The sequence below is a fragment of the Narcine bancroftii genome, chromosome 9 (genome assembly GCF_036971445.1).
Source record: "Narcine bancroftii isolate sNarBan1 chromosome 9, sNarBan1.hap1, whole genome shotgun sequence".
In the NCBI taxonomy this organism is placed as follows: Eukaryota; Metazoa; Chordata; class Chondrichthyes; order Torpediniformes; family Narcinidae; genus Narcine; species Narcine bancroftii.
The window spans coordinates 37,135,498-37,155,470 of record NC_091477.1 but is presented as its reverse complement, the minus strand read 5'-3'; the positions used below and the strand labels follow the sequence as shown (position 1 = coordinate 37,155,470).

Sequence of the window (19,973 nt, the reverse complement as noted above, 5' to 3'; positions counted from 1 at the left end):
TAGGCCTAGAATTCCTCAATGAAAACAATGGTACCTCTGGTGCCTGAAAGATAATCCTGCAGTAAACTGGTACTCCCGGAAACACTGGACTGAGCTGTTGGATTCCATGTGAAATCCAATTTGATCTGTCACTTGATTAAATATCAGATCTCAAGGTTTGACAACCAAGAACAAAAATTAAATTCACTGCTGTTGAAAATGGTGCAGCGAATAAGACCCACCGACTTCCATCACCAGGGTCCTCTCCAAATTATTTAGAAGAGTTTGTCGATCTAAAGACACACATGCATGCACACGCACACACAGAGCAGAGGCATTTCCATCATTTAACCTGATAAAAATCCTGAATGCCTGAGGTTTCCCAGAGTGCTATGGTTAACACATTGCTATTATAGCGCCAGCAACTGGGGTTCAAATCCCGTGCTGTCTGTAAGGAGTATGTACACTTTTTTTCAGTGTCTGTGTGGGTTTCCTCCAGGTGCTCCAGTTTCCTACAGCTATTCAAAAACCTACCGGTGGTTGTAGACCAGTTGGGTGTAATTGGGCAGCATGAGCTGAAAGGGCCTGTTATGTTGAAATAATTTTTTTAATAAAAAAAGCAAAATTATCTGAGCAGGTCTAATTTGGGTTCCAGAGAAATTTCAGCCAAAGTAGGTTCAAGTATAAAGAATTAAGTGGTAACATTAAAAGAAAGAATAGTCCTGAAGAAAAATCCCACTTGCAAATACTTTTCTGTGAATATCATCACCTGAGGAGCCATGGGCTGTCCGTTAAATATGTATGGATTCCAATATGGGAAATGTGTGTTAGACGTAGAAATCTCATTAATAACACAAACAACATTTTAAATTACAACACCCATTCTCACCACATGGAATTCTAGAAGGCAGATATTGTGAGCACAGCTGAGTCATGGAACAGCACAAACATGAACCTGTTTCTTTGAAACTTGGTTTGGGTATCTATACCATTTACCTCTGCTTTTCCTGTGTGTTCCGTGACTATAAGGAAGACAAGGCAAAAGAGCAGTCATCAGAGGGAAGAATACACAAAGCACGTAATACTGAAATTGATCTCTTCTGCGGCAACTTGAACTTGTTTAAATTAGAATTGGAAAGACAATTTTGACAGGTAGATTTAAACCAACTGTGAGCTACTGCAATGTATTTTGTTTAAATTAACATAATTTTGGACTAAAAATTGAGAAGCAAACAGACATTTACTTCTGCTGTGGATAATATTTGATTGCCATCTCTTTTTTCTTAAACCTATCAAATGCAAATTTATCTGGTAGTTTTACTGATCAATGAGGGTTTCTTTTTCTGATGGCTTAGTTGCTGACGTTTTGAAATGATGAAGATTTATCGGTTATTCTTTTAGACTCCTGCACCATCACAATTCCTTGGCCTCTGCTTTGGGCTCCTGTATTTTAGAGCAATGATAATGAAATAGAACATTTCAGTGACTTCTCATTATTGCCGAACACAAATTATGGAAGGGGCCAGATGTGAAAGGGCATGGCTATGTTCTGGATCAATTCTGACACATCAAGTGGATTTCTCTCTAATCCTTGCTATCAAACTGTTAAACTCAGCTATTTTCTTAGGTGCCTTATGTTTTAATCAAACTGATTGCAAAATTGAAGTAAACCTATTCCAGTTTCCAGAGCAAACTATATGAAAAGGAAGGAAAAAAAAATAGCTAGAAAATGAGGGGTTAGAATTTTTTAAAAGTTCTTGTTAATAGGAAGGGTTAAATCTTGGTTAAATCCATTTGCTGCTACTGATAGGAACCTTCTACATTATAAAGTTTTAATGCTCTGCTTCTCAGATGTGGAATTGTATAGCATCACTACAGTATATTCAGATCTGTCCTCAGACAGTCTCTATCCATCTCAGTTTAATGGAGGTGATATTTCAAGCTACTATTTGAGCAACAAATGATTAATTGCAGGCAATCTTCAACTAATTGGGTACGAGGATAGAATGAGAAGATGACGAAATGAACTGATCCAGTGTGTAAAAGTAGATGACACAATTTTCTTGTTTATTTTCATTGTGTGATGTCATTGTTTAATGGGTTTATTGTATCTTAAGTTTATCGTACGTGTTGGTTTAAGATCACAGATATTATTGGGTTTGGAGAGGGGTGGGAAGGAGGGGGGAAGGGAGGATGAAAGAAAGGGAAGAAAATGACACTGTGTATACTCAAGAGGGAAATGTTTGTGTGTATTTTGATTAATATGGTTCATAGTGTGAAAAATAAAAAAAATTAAAAAAAAAAACTAATTGGGTACAAGGTGGCTGGATGTAACCAAAATACAAGTTTGTCACTTGGACCAAACCCTAGAGAACTTGCTTTTATTTTTCATCAATCTTTCAACTGGATGGGTGTGATAGTATAGATTCTATCACCAATGTGTCGATGTGCAGATTGTAGCGTTGGAATGACTGTGATTGGCTGAGAGCATAGCCACACCTACTGGCAGGTCTTAAAGGATTGCTCCTACCCAGACCAGGTCATTCTGGAACGGTCAACCTCCTTGTGATATGCTCCAGTCTTCTAGTTAATAAAAACCTTGGTTTGAATCAACAAGTCTTTGGTTCTTTCGACGCGCTCTACAATGGGCATCGTGGATTTTATGTGCAACACCTTGCCAAAATGATGTTGGGTTAAAATATTACTAGAGCTACTTCATTCACAACGTTCAGCTGTTGGTTTGGACTTGGATTTAAAAGGTCATGAATGGCTTGGTTATTCCTCCAGTCTATTCTTTGCCTACTAGCTAATCTAAGCACGTTTAGCATCAAATCAGACCTATTCCATTTCATGGAAAAAAATGATGTTGCTAGCTGCAAAGGCTGCACTGCCACTGGTGCAGGCCTGCATCGACACTTCCCCCGCGCAGTCCAACCACTCAGTTCGACTCCTGTCAGATCTTTACAGCTTTTAACAGCCCATTAAAGGAGCCACAGTAATCCTGCGTCCTTGGCCCAAGATGACCCCACCTATGTTCTAATGCTGAAGAAATGCAGGTGATGGGCTGATGGTCACTCCAGGCAAGGAATCCTCTGATACCCTCTGTCAATGACTCCAAAGACTGAGTGAGGAACGATAGGCTTTAATACATATTAGATTTCAGCTGGCCCAACTCCACGTGCTCCAACGAATGGAAGGGGGCAGGGAGGTCAACCTTTATGGCCAGGTCTCGGGGGTAGGGGTCAGAGGGGATTGAGTCATCAGTGAGCGGGTCAGCCACTTATACACAGAGCAGCATAGAACAGCATATACAAATCATCACCACGTAGGCTGTGGGCCTGCTAGTGACTCAGTCAAGGTACTCGAACCAGGCTGTAAACAGCTGGAGACTGGCTCAATATCGGCTGAAGGGGTACCAGGTATCAGAACTGAGATGCAATACGGTGCCACGGACGCTGAAGGCTTCCTGTGATGGAGATTTGGATTCGGAGCTCGGGTTGCCAATGCTTTGGACAGAAGGCAGGGTGGCTGCGGAGGCTGCGGGAGAGCTGAAGGGAGAATCCATGGACATTCAGCGACTCTGGGGGACTCTCTTTTGCTTCTCTTTCTCTGGCTGCAAGGATCACTGAGCAATTTCTGCTGATAGCGAATCTTTGCCTGCCTTTCGGTAGATTAAAGGAAATTTCGTGTAATATTACATGACAATAAAACAAACTTGAATCTTCATGCTTAGATATTTGCTTATTTAAACCAGTGTACCAAGATACTGATTAAAGTCAAGTAAATTCAGTATTGTCAATAGATTAATCTGTCAGATGAAATAAATGTGCCCGTATGTGTTGGTTTAAGATCACGGATATTATTTTTAAACATTAAAAAAATTGCACTCCTGGATTTTAGCAGAAATCTGAATTGTAAGACATGAGACTTACATTTAACTGAAATTTTTCCTTTGGCTTCACCTTCCAAATAGTTCTTTTGCATTGTTGAAATAAAATGTCCGAGAAGACTGCTATACTTCAAATACATCATATGATTCAGGTTTTAAAAATATTATTGTTGCATAGATTTGCAATGGTTAGAGAATTAGAAAACTACAGAAGACACCCATATTAAACTATTAATAGTACCAAATACTTGCATTTGCCAATTGCTCCCTACCCTAACTAAATTGTAATTTGGTGTATTTATCTCAGTCAAGAATAAATATGAAGTGATGAAGAATTGCTTTTTCTATTGTATTTGAGTACCTCTTATACCAGGTTAAGAAAAGATTCACTTTCAATTTGGTTATCCTTTCCCATACAAGGCACTAACAAGTGAGTTAATAATGAATTTCAAATTCGATATACTTGTAATTAATTGATGTATTCTTCCAATTTGTACTTGTCCTCTTCATTGTAAAGGCAGAGGACAGATAGGTCAATGTGGGAGTGGAGGAAAGCTAAAATAATCTAACCAGAAGTTCATAATGGATGCTGTGGACGGAGTGCAGGTGTTCTGCAAAATGATTGCCAGCTCTTTGTTTGGCTTCACCATGAGCTCTAATTGGAAGATATAGTTGAACCTCTGCCTCATTTTGTGCTATTAATTATTCCACCTGAAGCTCTTCCAACATGGTTCACTGCTTCTAATGCTCACAATGTGACCTTCTCTACATTGATTAAATTAATACAGAGCAGGAAACTGTTTGGCAAAGCAACAGTCCACAATGGATACATGTCATTTTATCTTTCCTTCCCACTCCCACACTAACTTATCTGTCCATTATCATAGAGAGTGGTCAAATGCCCTGATACAATCTGCTCATTATCCCTTCCCCAACTGGTTCCAACCATTACTTATCAGACTGCATCCACCCTCACTATGACCCCCCTCAGGATCGACACAGGGTCTCGACCTGAAATATTGAGTTCTCCCAGCATTCAGATTTTGTTCCAGATTCTTTCATTTACAGCTTCTTCTATCTTAATATCATAACACTCATCCTCAACAAATTGCCCAATAACAGTAAAACCCTGGTATCCAGCACCTATAGGGACTGGTATAAATTAATTTTTTGCTTGCTTGAGATTGAACGTGGCGCGATTGGCAAACTAATGGCGAGACGAGGCACGCTGAGGCAAATGTTAAACTTCCGTACTTTTTACCTATTTATTTTCCGTGATATTTTTGCCGGATGCTTGTGGATGCTGGTTGCTTGAATTCCAGATAACAGGGGTTTTACTGTATTTGTTCCTTTCTGCACTTGTTCAATTATTTTTTTCTTGAAAAGACCCAACGCAGAGATTCAGCAGTAAATACATTGTATCCCTTTATAGGAACTTGGTTAGAAATGAGGGAAAATAATTTTGGGGACATTGAGCAAAATAAGTAGATTGGTGTACAAGGATCTGGCACATTGAACAAAAGGCCACCTTCTGGAACTTAAAGATACTCTGCTTCTAGGAACACAGTTACACCACATTCAATAATGCTCAATGTTTTCAAAGTGGAATAATACATAAAGGTTGAATTCATGTCAGATTCCACAAATAAGTTGCAATAACTCACTCCTGGACAAGAATATCTTTGGCAACTGGATTGCTATATTTCACTGCACTGTGCAAACAAACACAAACATTTCTGTCAATTTTGCATGGCAATTATCGTGAGTACTGACAATTATGCTTGCTAGTAAAACTGTAAATCTGGGCTCTTGCGGTTCCTAAAAGTCATTATCAGTCTTGAACTTACACAAGTTTAATATTCAGGCAAACATATTGCATTACGCACCAAACTCCTCGAACAAGGATTCCACAAAACTAGTGCCATTCCGACAGTCTGAGGTATTCATGTAAATATAGTTTTTCTCAGGAACTAAAGAAAGAGACACAGAAAGATCTAATTATAACAAAAACACTGAACATTAATACTTACACATGTTACATTTCAACTCTGATATTTTTCCACGGATTAACTATTACAAATACTGGTTTGAAGCAACTGCAGTATTAGTTTCCAACTTGAAGCCATACTGTTTATGAATTATCACCATTGCATTGTTTATTTACCATTAAGTCAAATTCCAACAATTTTCTGTGTAGCTTTGCTTCGTGAGATAGAAATTTGTAATTGAAGCATCTGCCACATAAAGCGGCCCCAAATTCCTGGTGAAAATAATTAAAATCATATAGGCACCTTGATAGAAAAGGACAAAAACATTCAAGGTATTAACAGTGATTTAAGGTCCTTTAATTTTAGTCCACTTATGACTTTTCCCTTGTTCATGGAATAGCAACCCCTTAATAATTAATATGTCTTTCATGTTCTTCCTGCTTCCAATCAAGTTAGCATCAACAGAATCCCCAAAGAAGCTCGTTCCAAGCCAGTGACAGGCTCAGGTTTGCAATAATTTGGTCTTATAGAATTAGGGAAAATGTTACATCTGTTTCTTGTAATTTTTGAAACCCTATAACTTTAAAATCTCCTCTCAATGAGGATTTGGAACCCAGAAATTGTCACAATTTCAGATTCAATGTTGTGCCTATGATTTGTTATTTTAAGTGTGTTTAGTAGCAACTCGTCAGAAGAAAAAAACCCACTTAAAGTTCCTCTATGCTTCATATACTGCATTGAATTTATCACCCAAATTGATTATATATGAAGTGACAGACTTTACTGTAATGCCACAAAGTTCAAATTGCCCTTTAGAAATCCTAATTCAAATTGAGAAGTTAAAATACAAAACATGGAACTGCACTGGAGGCATATGGAATAGTTATCTGCATGGTGCTGGGCATTATTAAATTCTATGTGCCAATGGGTTTATTGAAAACCTGCAGAGTGATGAAACGTACCTTGAAAACACTTCTAAGATGAAATAGTGACAAATTAAATGCAGCCCCCTTTCAATATTTGACAATAGCCCTAAAGGAACATGCATGTTGTCAAGTCACAGCTGGGCTGTGAAACTTCAAAGCCAGTAACAATTTGGCTCACTGGTCCTGGAAATTGTTAGACAGAAAAAAATGTGTTCTAATCACATCAAAGAACTGAAGCAACTGATTGCTCTTTTTATACATCTACATATGATGAAAGGAAAAATGCTAATTGCTATGCTTTATCATGTGGGAACAGGCACAGCCAGAGACAACGAGAAATTGCTGGCCTTATCACCATAACTTATCATCAAGAAATCTTGATGGATGACAAAATGAGTTAACTAGTTGGCATGATAAAGATGGACAAATGTGCTTGGGTTTCTTCTGGGTGCTCTGGTTTCATTCCACCCCCCCCCCCACCCCACCCCCACATTCCAAAGACATACAGGGTTGAAAAGTTGATAAGTCACGTAGGTGAATTTGGGCAGTGTGGCTCGTAGGCTAGAAGGGCCTATTGCCATTCTCTAACTTTAACATTTAAAAATTTTATGATTTTCATATTTAAATGGTATCACATTTGGTAAAAGGGAAACACATGAAAATGTATGGAAGGAACATTTTAAGGAATGGGAACATCACTGTAGAGCCCCTTTGATGATCTTATTTGTGAGTCTTCCATTGTAAGCGACAATGGGATGGAGAGATGCCAAGTAATTATGATAAATTCTTCATGCACAGAAGAAGAGTAAAGGTAAACTAGGCATATGGATCAAAGGCTGAATTCTGAGATGGAGGGAGGAGGGAGGCTGGTGGTCAGAGATCCAACTGAGATTTGGAAGATCTATTCAAGTTTCTCGGCCTGGGGATACATGGTTCATCCACAGGAGGACTAGAGTCTATGGTGATGGTGTGGAGAGTGATGGTTCTGACTTTACCAATGAACACACATTTAGGACAGGAAGGCAGGATGTTGGTGCAAAGGACAATTGGTGATGGGGTGGGAGTGCACAGTAATGGGTCAGCCCAGTGGACAAAAGTAATGCGAACTCAGCCCTGAGAAACACTTATAACACATAGTTGTCCCAAGAGTAATCATGGTTGTTCCCTGGGGTAGGTGATCTAATTTCCATTACAATTCTTCAAAAGAAAAGTTCCGTGTGGTCACAATGGAGAAATCACATCTTGTTAGCACGACTTGAGCTGGTAAGTGCCTGGTTGAATGTCTGGAGTTATGTGGAACTACCTTAAAATATTTATCACCCTACTTCACATTGGGAAATATCCATTTTAAATGGCATAGTTCCAAAATAAACAGTGCAACAATATTGTATTTCTACAGTAACATTGAATACAACTTGTTGGGCTTTAATAAAATGAGGAATGATCTAGTGAAGGGACTAACACAGATTCAAAGTCATCCTGAGGATGCAAAGGTTGGACCTAGATGTGCAGGAAGAATGGTTTTTGCTATACCAGAATATCTTCTCCACACACAGGATCCAGCTCCAACCTTTAATGAATTGGTAGTTCACCATTTTTAAAAACATCTTGCATCTGAATGAGCTTGAAAATTCAGATCAAGATTTTTTTAATTGCAAAATAACATACATAGAGAGCTTCAAGCTCTATTTCCCTGCTGGACCGGACAGGAGGCTGCATGGCTGAAGATATTACAGGGGTGCAGAAATTGGTAGTGGGATCCATGGACACTCTTTATATTGGAATGACTCTCATTTGCTTCTCTTTCTGGTCCTGAGCAGCAGAGTTAGACATTGTGATTAGTGCCACACTGTTACAGCGCCAACGATTGGAACCCAGGCTTGAGTCCCATGCTGTGCGTTCTCCCTGTGTCTGCATGGGTTTTCCCCGGGAGCTCCGATTTCCTCCCACCATTTGAAACATAACGGATATTGTAGGTAAATTGGGCGGCACAGGCTCATGGGCCGAAATGGCCTGTTACTGTGCTGAATGTCTAAAAATAGGTAGTGGCTTTGGGGTAGTAGTCCCTCTTTATGTGCCTCTGCAGAACAAAGAAAAGGAAATATTTTCTGTTCGTGACAACAAATGGAATCTTTGAACCTGTCAGTTAACTAGCAATGAAGAGGCACGAATCCCAACTGTGGAGAGCTGTAGGTTATGTCCCTACTCCATCACGTTCACCACTTGAAGGAAGAAATAAGATGATGAGTGATCGACTAAACCTGGTTAAATACCCACAAGGATAAAACTCAATGTTTTGTAAGTGGAAACCAGGCTTACAACTTGACTCTGTTCTACTACAAATTCAGTGAATTGGAGTAGGAGCCTATCACTCACCAGAGGTTGGCTGCAGCCGTTGCAGCATGCTGCTCACCGTCACGGTCTTCTCCCTGGTGGTGGCACTCAGGTATTCGTGGTCCAGTAACTTTAGTAAGAGATTCAGTTCTGGAATAAGCTGCTCCACCACTAGAGAAATTAAAGAAACAAGTTGTGCAAATATCCTGTTGTGGAAATGGTATGAGCAAGCATAGCAAGTGATATATCAGAGACTAAATCAACAACATTTGGTAGTTGAGAAACACAAGTACTGCAGAGTAAATAAAGAGAAGTCAGAGGGATTCCATGGAGTGTTCAGGAGTGGAAGGGTTCATCTCAGAATGTATGCAGTGAGGCAGACCAGTTGGGAGAACAGGTAGAGTCCTTACAAAGGCAGGGTAGGAAGAGGTACAGATAGCTGTGGAAGTCGGTGGGTTGGTAATAAAGTTTAAAAGTGTAGTAACATTTCAAAGTTTCTCAGATGCAGAAAGGTGCCTTGTAGCTCTCTACAACAAGGTTGACAATTGATTCGAATCTTGAGGAAAGAAAAAAAACCAAACTCCTGGAACAGATAACTGGAGGAGCAGCTGAAATAATGAAGAGAGATGAAGTGGTCAGGAGACACCAGTTCACACAGGTTTAAGACGAAATCAACAGAAGAACAAGGTGTATTTTTAAATTACAGCACATTCAACAAAGGAACAATTACAATTCTTCAATTCTTAATTCCTTCTACCACCAATTCTGAATGAGAGATTTGTAACTATTATAGATGAACAGAGTGTTATTTGCAATCACGCACCAATTTTGAGATGTCAAATTTAACTGAACTTCCAGCTAATTTGGAAGAATTAAAGAGAGATGAAAATTTGATCATTTCTTTGAATCCATGAGGACTACAGGCTCAGCAAAAGTAACGTTGAGCCTAATGATCACATCAGCCGTCTCCTATCAACCAATAGAGCAGATTTGAGTCAATTCCTACTCTTCTTATTTTCTCATGTTCTTGTACTCTAATTTCCCTTGAAAGAATGGCAAAAAAATTACTTCAGATCCAATGTGAATACTTCCAAAATGCTATTGAGCACAGAACTCTTGATCCAGTATCTACAAAGAGGCCGTAGTGCATTTCCTAAAGATGACGTGGGAGGGAGTGAAAGCTGTTTAAGGTGCATCGTGTTGTGCTACTTTCAGTGTATTTGTTAATTCAGACAAATGGCAAATGGTCCACTAAAATCCTCACTTGAGGCTTGTAAATTGTAGTGAAGCTTTTGGGAGCTCTGAAGGAAAGCGATTCACTGCAGGATGCTAAGCTTGAAACTTCTTGACAGCAGTGGTCCCCGGAGGCTTTCATGGTGGCAGACTCAGAGTTAAAGAAGTGCCACTGGGGGGTGGCCAAAAAGGCCATTGTCACTCTCACCTCACCTGTGGAATTCAGCTCTTTTGATGTCTGGAGCCAAGTGATCCAGTGGAACCCTGCTTAGGAGATAGTTGAGGTTTAAATGCAGCTTGTTAGCAGCATTAACACACCACTACCTTGATGATGTTTGAGGATAGGGTAGCACCCAGCAACATTGCATTTGCTCTACATTTGGCTTGGCTTTAAAAAAAAATGCTGTTTAGATACCAGTTTTGTGGACATACTAAATAATTTCACCATGTACATTGTTCATTCTTTTACACCGTGGCCAAGGTATTGTGCATATGCTCATTCTTTTTGAGATCCCATTGAGTGACGTGAATGGGATGAAGACAGCTATTTGTGCTTATGGGATTTGAAATGATGACAGAGGTAGATCATCCATTTATCATTTCCATCCAAAGGTGTAGGTCGAATTTTGCATTCCCATGCCACCTTCTTAAGGGATGGACTCTCGTTCTGATTGCTGTTAATTGTCCCTCTGCATTTAGGAACTAAGGCGACAGGACTATTTTAATCTGATCCCTTTGTTTATAGAATAATTTAATGTTTAATCTCCACTGTTTAACATTAGTACTAACACCGACTTCATTACAATAAACCAGGTAATGTTTTACTGTTTCGTATTTTAATCCAATGTTCATTTACTATTTTTTTTTGTTGCCAGCCCTAAATAATGTATTTCACCTTTTTGTTTGTCTGAAGCAGCTCTTGCCGAAATTATCTAAATGTTGTGATTCGGCCAATTATGGAATATTTCCATGACATTCATATCGTAGGCTTTTCCATCCACACTACCTTCAGCCCCCACAAGCACTGTGCCCCTTCCCTTTCCCTACCCTTTTCCCCTCCCTCTTGGGGGCTTATCATACCTCATGGCTAGATCGGAGGCCAAAGCAAACTCAAAGATAAATAAGTCAAACCATCAGCAGGGGATATTTTCTTTGTCAATAAATAACACTGCTCCCACAGAAAGCATTCGCATACTTTCTAACCACAACTTCCCTTGAACTGGAACAGCACAAGATCCACGAAATTACACACAGCCAAGTCAAAATCAAGCTCATTCACTCAATGCGACTTTATATAGGATTTAAACAATAAGCTTACATTTTAAATTCCTGTGACTACTGACATTAGAAAAACAAATAAAACTGAGAAGGACAATGATAGTTTTATCACAAATGTTTCATTTCAGTGTCCATTGAGTTGTTGGTTTCTGGTCAATGATGGCTACTAAAATAACGCTGTAATACTGGGAAGATTTATGACACAGAGAGCATATTGAACTCCAAACCACCTACAAAATCCGTAGACAACCAACTGAATTAAAACATATGCACACAACTCTTTACAATCTCCAGAAAAAGTGTCAACTAGAAATATTTATTGATCATTTCTCTCACTGGGTTTTACCCTTACCCGTCAACTCCCTCCAGCTTTTGTTTACCCAAAATTCCTCTCTTCAAACCACTCAGGATATTCCTCACACATGTGATTAACAATGAAAGCTGAAGACTTATTTCAGAGAGACTCAGTATTTTAACAGGAGCTGATTTACTAACTTGCCCCAAACATATTTTCACCAAAATTTGTATTTGCTGAATGAAACAATTATCTTTTACCTGCTACTCTGATTTCAGTGCAGGATACTGAAAACAAAGTTCAATTTACTTTCACTGCAACCATTGGTTCTTTTAAAAATCCCTTTATTTAGAGGTCTTCAAGGATATTTTGACTATTATTATTTCAGCATTATTGATTGAGAGAGAGAGAGAGAGAGAGAGAGAGAGAGAGAGAGAGAGAGAGAGGAGAGTGAGAGAGAGAGAGAGAGAGAGAGAGAGAGAGAGAGGAGAGTGAGAGAGAGAGAGAGAGAGAGAGAGAGAGAGAGAGAGAGAGAGAGAGAGAGAGAGAGTTGCCCAGCATTATACTTGTTCGAATTAAGAAAAATGAGAGATGATCTTTAAGAAACATAAGAAAATCATGAAAAGGGATGGATGAGATAGAGGCAAGAAAGTTGTTCCCACTGGTAGGTGAGACAGAATTAAAGTACATAACCTCAAGATTCACAGGATTGGATTTAGGACAAAGACAAGGAGAAACTGCTTCTCCCAGAGAGTCATGAATCAGTGGATTTCCCTGCCCGAGGAGGTAGTATAGGCTGCAACATTATGTACATTTAAGATAGAGTTGAATAGATTTTCGCATAATAGGAGAATTAAGGATTCTGGGAAAAAAAAGCAGGTAGGCGGAGTTGAGTCCACAGCCATATCAGCCATGACCTTGTTGAATGGTGAAACAGGCTAGATAGCCTACTCCTGATCCAATTTCTTAAATTCTTATTATACAAAATTAATGAATTCCAGGATCAAATGGAATCTTTATATATCTATCTTTATGTATATATGTGATAATTTTTCATGTTTTATTTGGTTGTAATCTGCAGCCAGATAATTTTGAAGTTGAAAAGTTCCAGGAATATCTTTCTTCTTTCGCTTGGCTTTGCGGATGAAGATTTATGGAGGGGTATGTCCACGTCTGCTGCAGGCTCGTTGGTGACTGACAAGTCCGATGCGGGACAGGCAGGCACGGTTGCAGCGGTTGCAATGGAAAATTGGTTGGTTGGGGTTGGGTGTTGGGTTTTTCCTCCTTTGTCTTTTGCCAGTGAGGTGGGCTCTGCGGTCTTATTCAAAGGAGGTTGCTGTCCGCCGAACTGTGAGGTGCCAAGATGCACGGTTAGAGGCGATATCAGCCCACTGGCGGTGGTCAATGTGGCAGGCACCAAGAGATTTCTTTAAGCAGTCCTTGTACCTCTTCTTTGGTGCACCTCTGTCTTGGTGGCCAGTGGAGAGCTCACCATAGAACACAATCTTGGGAAGGCGATGGTCCTCCATTCTGGAGACGTGACCCACCCAGCGCAGTTGGGTCTTCAGCAGCATGGATTCGATGCTTGCGGACTCTGCCAGCTCGAGTACTTCAATGTTGGTGATGAAGTCATTCCAATGAATGTTGAGGATGGAGCAGAGACAGCGCTGATGGAAGCATTCTAGGAGCCATAGGTGATGCCGGTAGAGGACCCATGATTCGGAGCCAAACAAGAGCGTGGGTATGACAGCGGCTCTGTACATGGTGATCTTTGTGTGTTTCTTCAGGTGGTTGTTTTTCCAGACTCTTTTGTGTAGTCTTCCAAAGGCGCTATTGCCTTGGCGAGTCTGTTGTCTATCTCTTTGTCGATCCTTGCATCAGATGAAATGGTGCAGCTGAGGTAGGTAAACTGGTTGACCGTTTTGAGTTCTGTGAGCCCAGTGGAGATGTGGGGGGGCTGGTAGTCATGGTGGCGAGCTGGCTGATGGAGGACCTCAGTTTTCTTCAGGCTGACTTCCAGGCCAAACATTTTAGCAGTTTCCGCAAAAGAGGACGTCATGCGCTGGAGAGCTGGCTCTGAATGGGCAACTAAAGCGGCATCGTCTGCAAAGAGTTGTTCACAGACAAGTTGTTCTTGTGCCTTGGTGTGAGCTTGCAGGCGCCTCAGATTGAAGAGACTGCCATCTGTGCGGTACCGGATGTAAACAGTGTCTTCATTGTTGAGGTCTTTCATGGCTTGTTTCAGCATCATGCTGAAGAAGATAGTAAAGAGGGTTGGTGCGAGGACGCAGCCTTGCTTCATGCCGTTGTCAATGGAGAAGGGTTCGGAGAGCACATTGCTGCATCTGACCCGACCTTGTTGGTTTTCGTGCAGTTGGATAACCATGTTGAGGAACTTGGGGGGGCATCCGAGGTGCTCTAGTATTTGCCAAAGCCCTTTCCTGCTCACGGTGTCAAAGGCTTTGGTGAGGTCAATAAAGGTAATGTAGAGTCCTTTGTTTTGTTCTCTGCACTTTTCTTGGATCTGTCTGAGGGCAAAGACCATGCCAGTAGTTCCTCTGTTTGCACGAAAGCCACACTGTGATTCTGGGAGAACATTTTTGGCGACTCTAGGTATTATTCTATTAAGGAGAATCCTAGCAATGATTTTGCCTGCAATGGAGAGCAGCGTGATTCCCTTGTAGTTTGAGCAGTCTGATTTCTCACCTTTGTGTTTGTAAAGGGTGATGATGATGGCATCACAAAGGACCTGAGGCAGCTTTCCTTGGTCCCAGCAGACCATGAAAAACTCATGCAGTTTGGAATGCAGAGCTTTGCCGTCAGCCTTCCAGACCTCTGGGGGGATCCATACCTGCTGCTTTGCCACGTTTCAGTTGTTCAATTGCCTTATATGTCTCTTCTCGTGTAAGGACCTCATCCAGCTCTAGACTCAACGGTTGTTGAGGGAGCTGGAGCAGGGCAGATTCTTGGACTGAGCAGTTGGCACTGAAAAGGGATTGGAAGTGTTCTGACCATCAATTGAGGATGGAGATCTTGTCGCTGAGGAGAACTTCGCCGTCTGAGCTGCGCAGAGGGCTTTGGACTTGGGGTAAGGGGCCGTACACAGCCTTTAGTGTCTCATGGAAACCCCTGAAGTCGCCAATGTCGGCGCTAAGCTGGGTTCGTTTGGCGAGGCTAGTCCACCATTCATTTTGGATCTCCCGGAGTTTGCGCTGAAGATGGCTGCATGCGAGACGGAACGCTCGTTTTTTCTCTGGCCAGGATGGCTTTGCAATGTGAGCCTGGTGGGGAGATCGGTTCTTTGCCACAGCTCCTGGATTTCCTGGTTGTTTTCATCAAACCAGTCCTTGTTTTTCCTGGAGGAGAAGCCCAGTACCTCTTCAGTGGATTGCAGTATGACCATTTTCAGCTGATCCCATAGAGTTTCAGGAGACGTGTCCATGAGGCAGTTTGCATCCTCGAGCTTTGCTTGGAGGTTTGCCTGGAAGTTTCCTCTCACTACGTCTGACTGCAAGTTTCCAACATTGAACCTCTTTCTGGGGGCTCCACTGTTCTTGAACTTTGGCTTGAAGTGAAGATTGAGCTTGCAGTGAACAAGTTGGTGGTCAGTGTGGCATTCCGCGCCGGGCATGACCCTGGTGTGGAGCACATCTCGTTTGTCTCTTCCTCGCACCAGAATGTAGTCCAGGAGGTGCCAGTGTTTGGATCGGGGATACATCCAGGTACATAGGAACATAGGAACATAGGAAGTAGGAACAGGAGTAGGCCAAAAATGGCCCATCGAGCCTGCTCCACCATTCAATACGATCATGGCTGATCTAATTTATGACCTAACTCCACCTACCTGCCTTCTCCCCATATCCCCTAATTCCTCTATCATGTAGAAATTTATCTAACTGAATTTTAAATATGTTTAATGAGGCAGCCTCAACCACTTCCCTGGTTAGAGAATTCCAAACATTCACTACTCTCTGGGAAAAACTATGTTTCCTCATCTCTGTCCTAAATCTACTCCTCTGAATCTTGAGACTGTGTCCTCTCATTTTAGTTTCCCCGGCCAGCTCAAAAAACCTTCCTACATCTATCCTATCCATACCCTTCATAATCCTACATATTTTCTATAAGATCTCCTCTCATTCTTCTGAACTCGAGCGAATACAATCCTAGATGATTTAATCTTTCATCATAAGTCAACCCCTTCATCCCAGGGATCAACCTAGTAAGCCTCCTCTGGACCGTCTCCAAAGCCAGTATATCCTTCCTCAAATATGGAGACCAGAACTGGACACAGTACTCCAGGTGCGATCTCACCAGTACCTTATACAGTTGCAACATTACCTCCCTACTCCTGAATTCAATTCCTCTAGCGATGAAGGCCAACATTCCATTTGCCTTCTTAATAACCTGCTGCACCTGCAACCTAACCTTTTGCGATTCATGCACAAGCACTCCCAAGTCCCTCTGCACAACAGCATGCTGTAGTTTTTCACCATTTAAATAATATTCAGCTCTTTTATTTTTCCTGCCAAAGTGGATAACCTCACATTTACTAACATTGTACTCCATCTGCCAGTCCTTTGCCCACTCATCCAGCTTAACTATATCCCTCTGCAGACTCTCCACATCCTCATTACAATTTGCTCTTCCACTCAATTTGGTGTCATCCGCAAACTTGGCTACACCATATTTTGTCCGTTCTCCAAGTCATCAATGTAAATGATGAACAGTTGTGGGCCTAACACTGACCCCTGCGGCACCCCACTTACCACTCTCTGCCAACCTGAAAAACTCCCATTTATCCCGACTCTCTGCCTCCTGTCAGACAACCAATTTTCAATCCAGGCCAATATATTTCCCCAGACTCCATTTTCCTGTAGTCTTCAGGCTGTCTCTCTGCTGGAAAAGTGTGTTAGTAATGACAAGTCGGTGTTCTGCGCAGAGTTCCAACAGGAGGCGCCCGTTGTCATTGCACTTGCCGGCACCATGCTTGCCAAGGATTCCTGGCCAGGTTTCTGAGTCTTTGCCGACATGAGTGTTGAAGTCGCCAAGGATGACAACCTTGTCAGCTGTAGGGGTGCATTAGATGAGGTTGCGCAGATCAGTGTAGAACTTGTCCTTTTCTGCTGGTTCCGCCTGAAGGGTTGGAGCATAGACACTGATGAGGGTGATGCGTCGCTTGTTTTGAAGGGGGAGTCACATGGACATGATCCGGTCAGAGTGGCCTGTCGGGAGGTTTTCGAATTTGGAGGCAATGGAGTTCTTGACCATGAAGCCAACACCAGATAGGCGTCGTTCAGCCTGAGGCTTGCCAGACCAGTAGAGTGTGTAGCCCGCGCTGTGTTCTTGGAGGCTGCCTACATCTGCAAGGCGGACTTCGCTGAGAGCGGCTATGTCGATGTCGAGTCTGAGGACTTCATGTGCGATGAGGGCAGACCGACGTTCAGGTCGGTGGCTGTCAGCCTTGTCTAGCATGGTTCTGATGTTCCAGCATGCTAGCTTGAGTTTGTGTGCATCTTTTGAGGGAGAGGACGTGGACCTGTCCTTGGGCCTGCGCAAAGGAGCTTTTAGGTGGAGTGCAGTGTGCGCAGTACTGTCCCCACCCTTTACACCCATGGTTCGTGTGCTGTGGCCAAGCAAGCTGGGACGTGGCAGCGAGGTCCTTGGGTCGTAGGTTTTATATCGGAGTGACCTTCTCCTTTGCAGGTTGCTTTATCGGGCTGAAGAGGCCTGCCTCCCCTTTTAGGTCAAACCATTTCTGGAGATCTACGACTGCTGTCCACAGTTATGGAGTGGTGCGCCCTGGAATCGGCCTGCGTGCGTTTACTCCTGCCGCGGCCGAGTAAAGGGGATGCAGCATTGGTTGAGGATCAGAAAGAAAAGTTCTAATAGAAAATTTTTTTAAGATTGGAGAGAACTCTGCAATGGAGTTCACAGTTGTTAGTGTTTAGACTATTGGTTTTTGAGGTGTGTATTAAACTTTCAAATACATTAAACAGTTCTCATTGACTGCTCCCGGCCCAGGGCTCGGCTGCCAATGGTCGGGTTGTGTGGGCTGCTGGGGTTTGCCTGGCGACGGCGGCCTGTGTTCGGTGCTCGGGCAGCGGTGCAGGCAGGCCTGGTCTCGGCTGGCTGTCTCTCCCCGCGATGCGGCTGTTATCTCAGACAGGACCTCGGGGCCCCCCCCGGGCGGCAGCAACAGGACCTCGGTCCTCCGGCATGGCAGCAACAGGATCTCGGGCCCCCCGGGCGGCAGGAATATATTGTGGATTAAAATGGTCATAAAATCAGAACGAAAGCTATTTTTATGGTTAAAAGATGACATGTTATTCTAAGCCTGTCAGGTTTCTTACAGGTTCCTGTAAGACCACACCTAGAATATTGTGCACAGGTCAGTTCTTTCTGGATAATGCAGGATATATTTGCAAAATGGTTAATTAAATTGATTTGTGGTGTTATGTCTCTTGAGTTACTTGTGAGGCTTCTTAAATAACTTAGAGATGCAAGATTCAAATAATAAGAGACTTTGCTTACTGATGCCTTTCACCATCTGAGGAAACTGTTCACACACACGCACATATATACATACACCCCACAGTGGTGCACTACAGTTACTATAGTGAGAAGGATATATTCTTACTCTGTTACAAAATAGTTCACATTATCCAGACTATATAACATCCCTCCTTCTCAAAAAAAATTTAGTGTTATCACTTTCTTTCCAATGCAACTTAAGTAACTGAACTTGTCCACTAGTTTATTTACATGACTATTTTTAAATAGTTTTTATTGATATCGCACTAGTGGCAGTATGCTGCTTTGCCATCTTGTAGATTTGGCTGTGACCATTGGGCTCTGTGTTGCTGGTACACATGTAGGTGATGTAGCTTGTACTTTACCTGACAACTGCTGTGTTGATGTTTCAGTATTAGTGGTTGTGGTCTCTTCACTTGATATTGATGTTGCAGGCTTTGCTGGTATTGAAGCTTTCTGCTTCATCAAATTTTGTGTCGGCTGGATGTGAATTCTGTTCCTCTTCAGCTGATTGCCAGAGTTTGTCTCGACAATGTATGTTCTTGGTGTCTCAGCTCCTCTGATGACTTTTGCTGGGATCCATGTTTTCAACATTGACTCTTGAATATGCACATGCTGCCCTCTGAAGAGTTCTGGCAAAGTTTGAAAATGTTTGTTATAATGTTGGTGTCCTTCTTCTTGCGTGTCAGCCATCTTCTTCTGCTTTTCCTCCTAGTCTTCTGTGGGGGGGGGGGGGGTGTATTTTGCTTGACAGAGTTGTTTTATATCTCCTGCCATTTACAGGTTTTGCCGGGGACTTCAGGTCAGCCCTGAAAGGTGTTGCTCGCAATGTTAGAAGACCGAGGTATGGGTCTTCTTTTGTATTGCAACACTTAACTAGTGTGTGTTTCACAGTTTGCACTTGTCTTTCAATTAACCATGTCCTTTGGGGTAGTGTGGGGATGATGTAATGATAACAAAACCATACTCTGCAGTCAGATTTCTGAATTCTTGTGACATGAACTGTGTTCCATTGTCACATATTACTTGCTCGGGTATTCCTTGTTCAGCAAGGAGCGCTCTCATTTCTGAGGTGATAGTTGACATTCTCAGGTCTTTTACCCTTTTGACAAATGGAAACTTAGAGTAGTAACAGGCTACTATTAAATATCACTCTTGATTCATGGTGAACAAGTCTGCTCCCACTGTGTGCCATGGCCTGGCAGGTACTTCTGTGGAATCATTCCCTCTTTTTGTTGTGTGTTTCTGATGACCCTTTTGGATATTTTCTTAGTCTTGATCTCATAATTGACAGAAATCAATTGCAACTCCCGGCAGCTATCCAGACCTAGAATTGCTGGTCCGTCTGCATCTACCATGTAGAAAGTACAGAGGATGTTCCTTTCCTTATGGTAGCCATTGATCTTAGCTCTCCCTAGTTGCTTGATCATGGGTCCACCACAGGCCGTTAATGTGATATTTGCTGTTACCAATGCACTATCTTTTGGATACCCTCTTATTATGTTCTCTGGGAATATCTG

General features: G+C 42.0%; 1 protein-coding gene across 2 annotated transcripts in view; it reads right to left on the bottom strand.

Moving 5' to 3' along the window:
* The window catches only part of afap1l1a (actin filament associated protein 1-like 1a), a 181,878-nt gene that overhangs the window by 88,634 nt on the left and 73,271 nt on the right, over positions 1-19,973 (bottom strand). For both annotated transcript variants that reach the window (XM_069898821.1, XM_069898822.1), the window contains 2 exons: positions 9,159-9,287; positions 5,755-5,838 (listed from right to left, as the gene is read on the bottom strand). In XM_069898821.1, the coding sequence (XP_069754922.1) occupies positions 5,755-5,838; positions 9,159-9,287 (213 nt within the window). The remainder of the gene's footprint in view (positions 1-5,754; positions 5,839-9,158; positions 9,288-19,973) is intronic.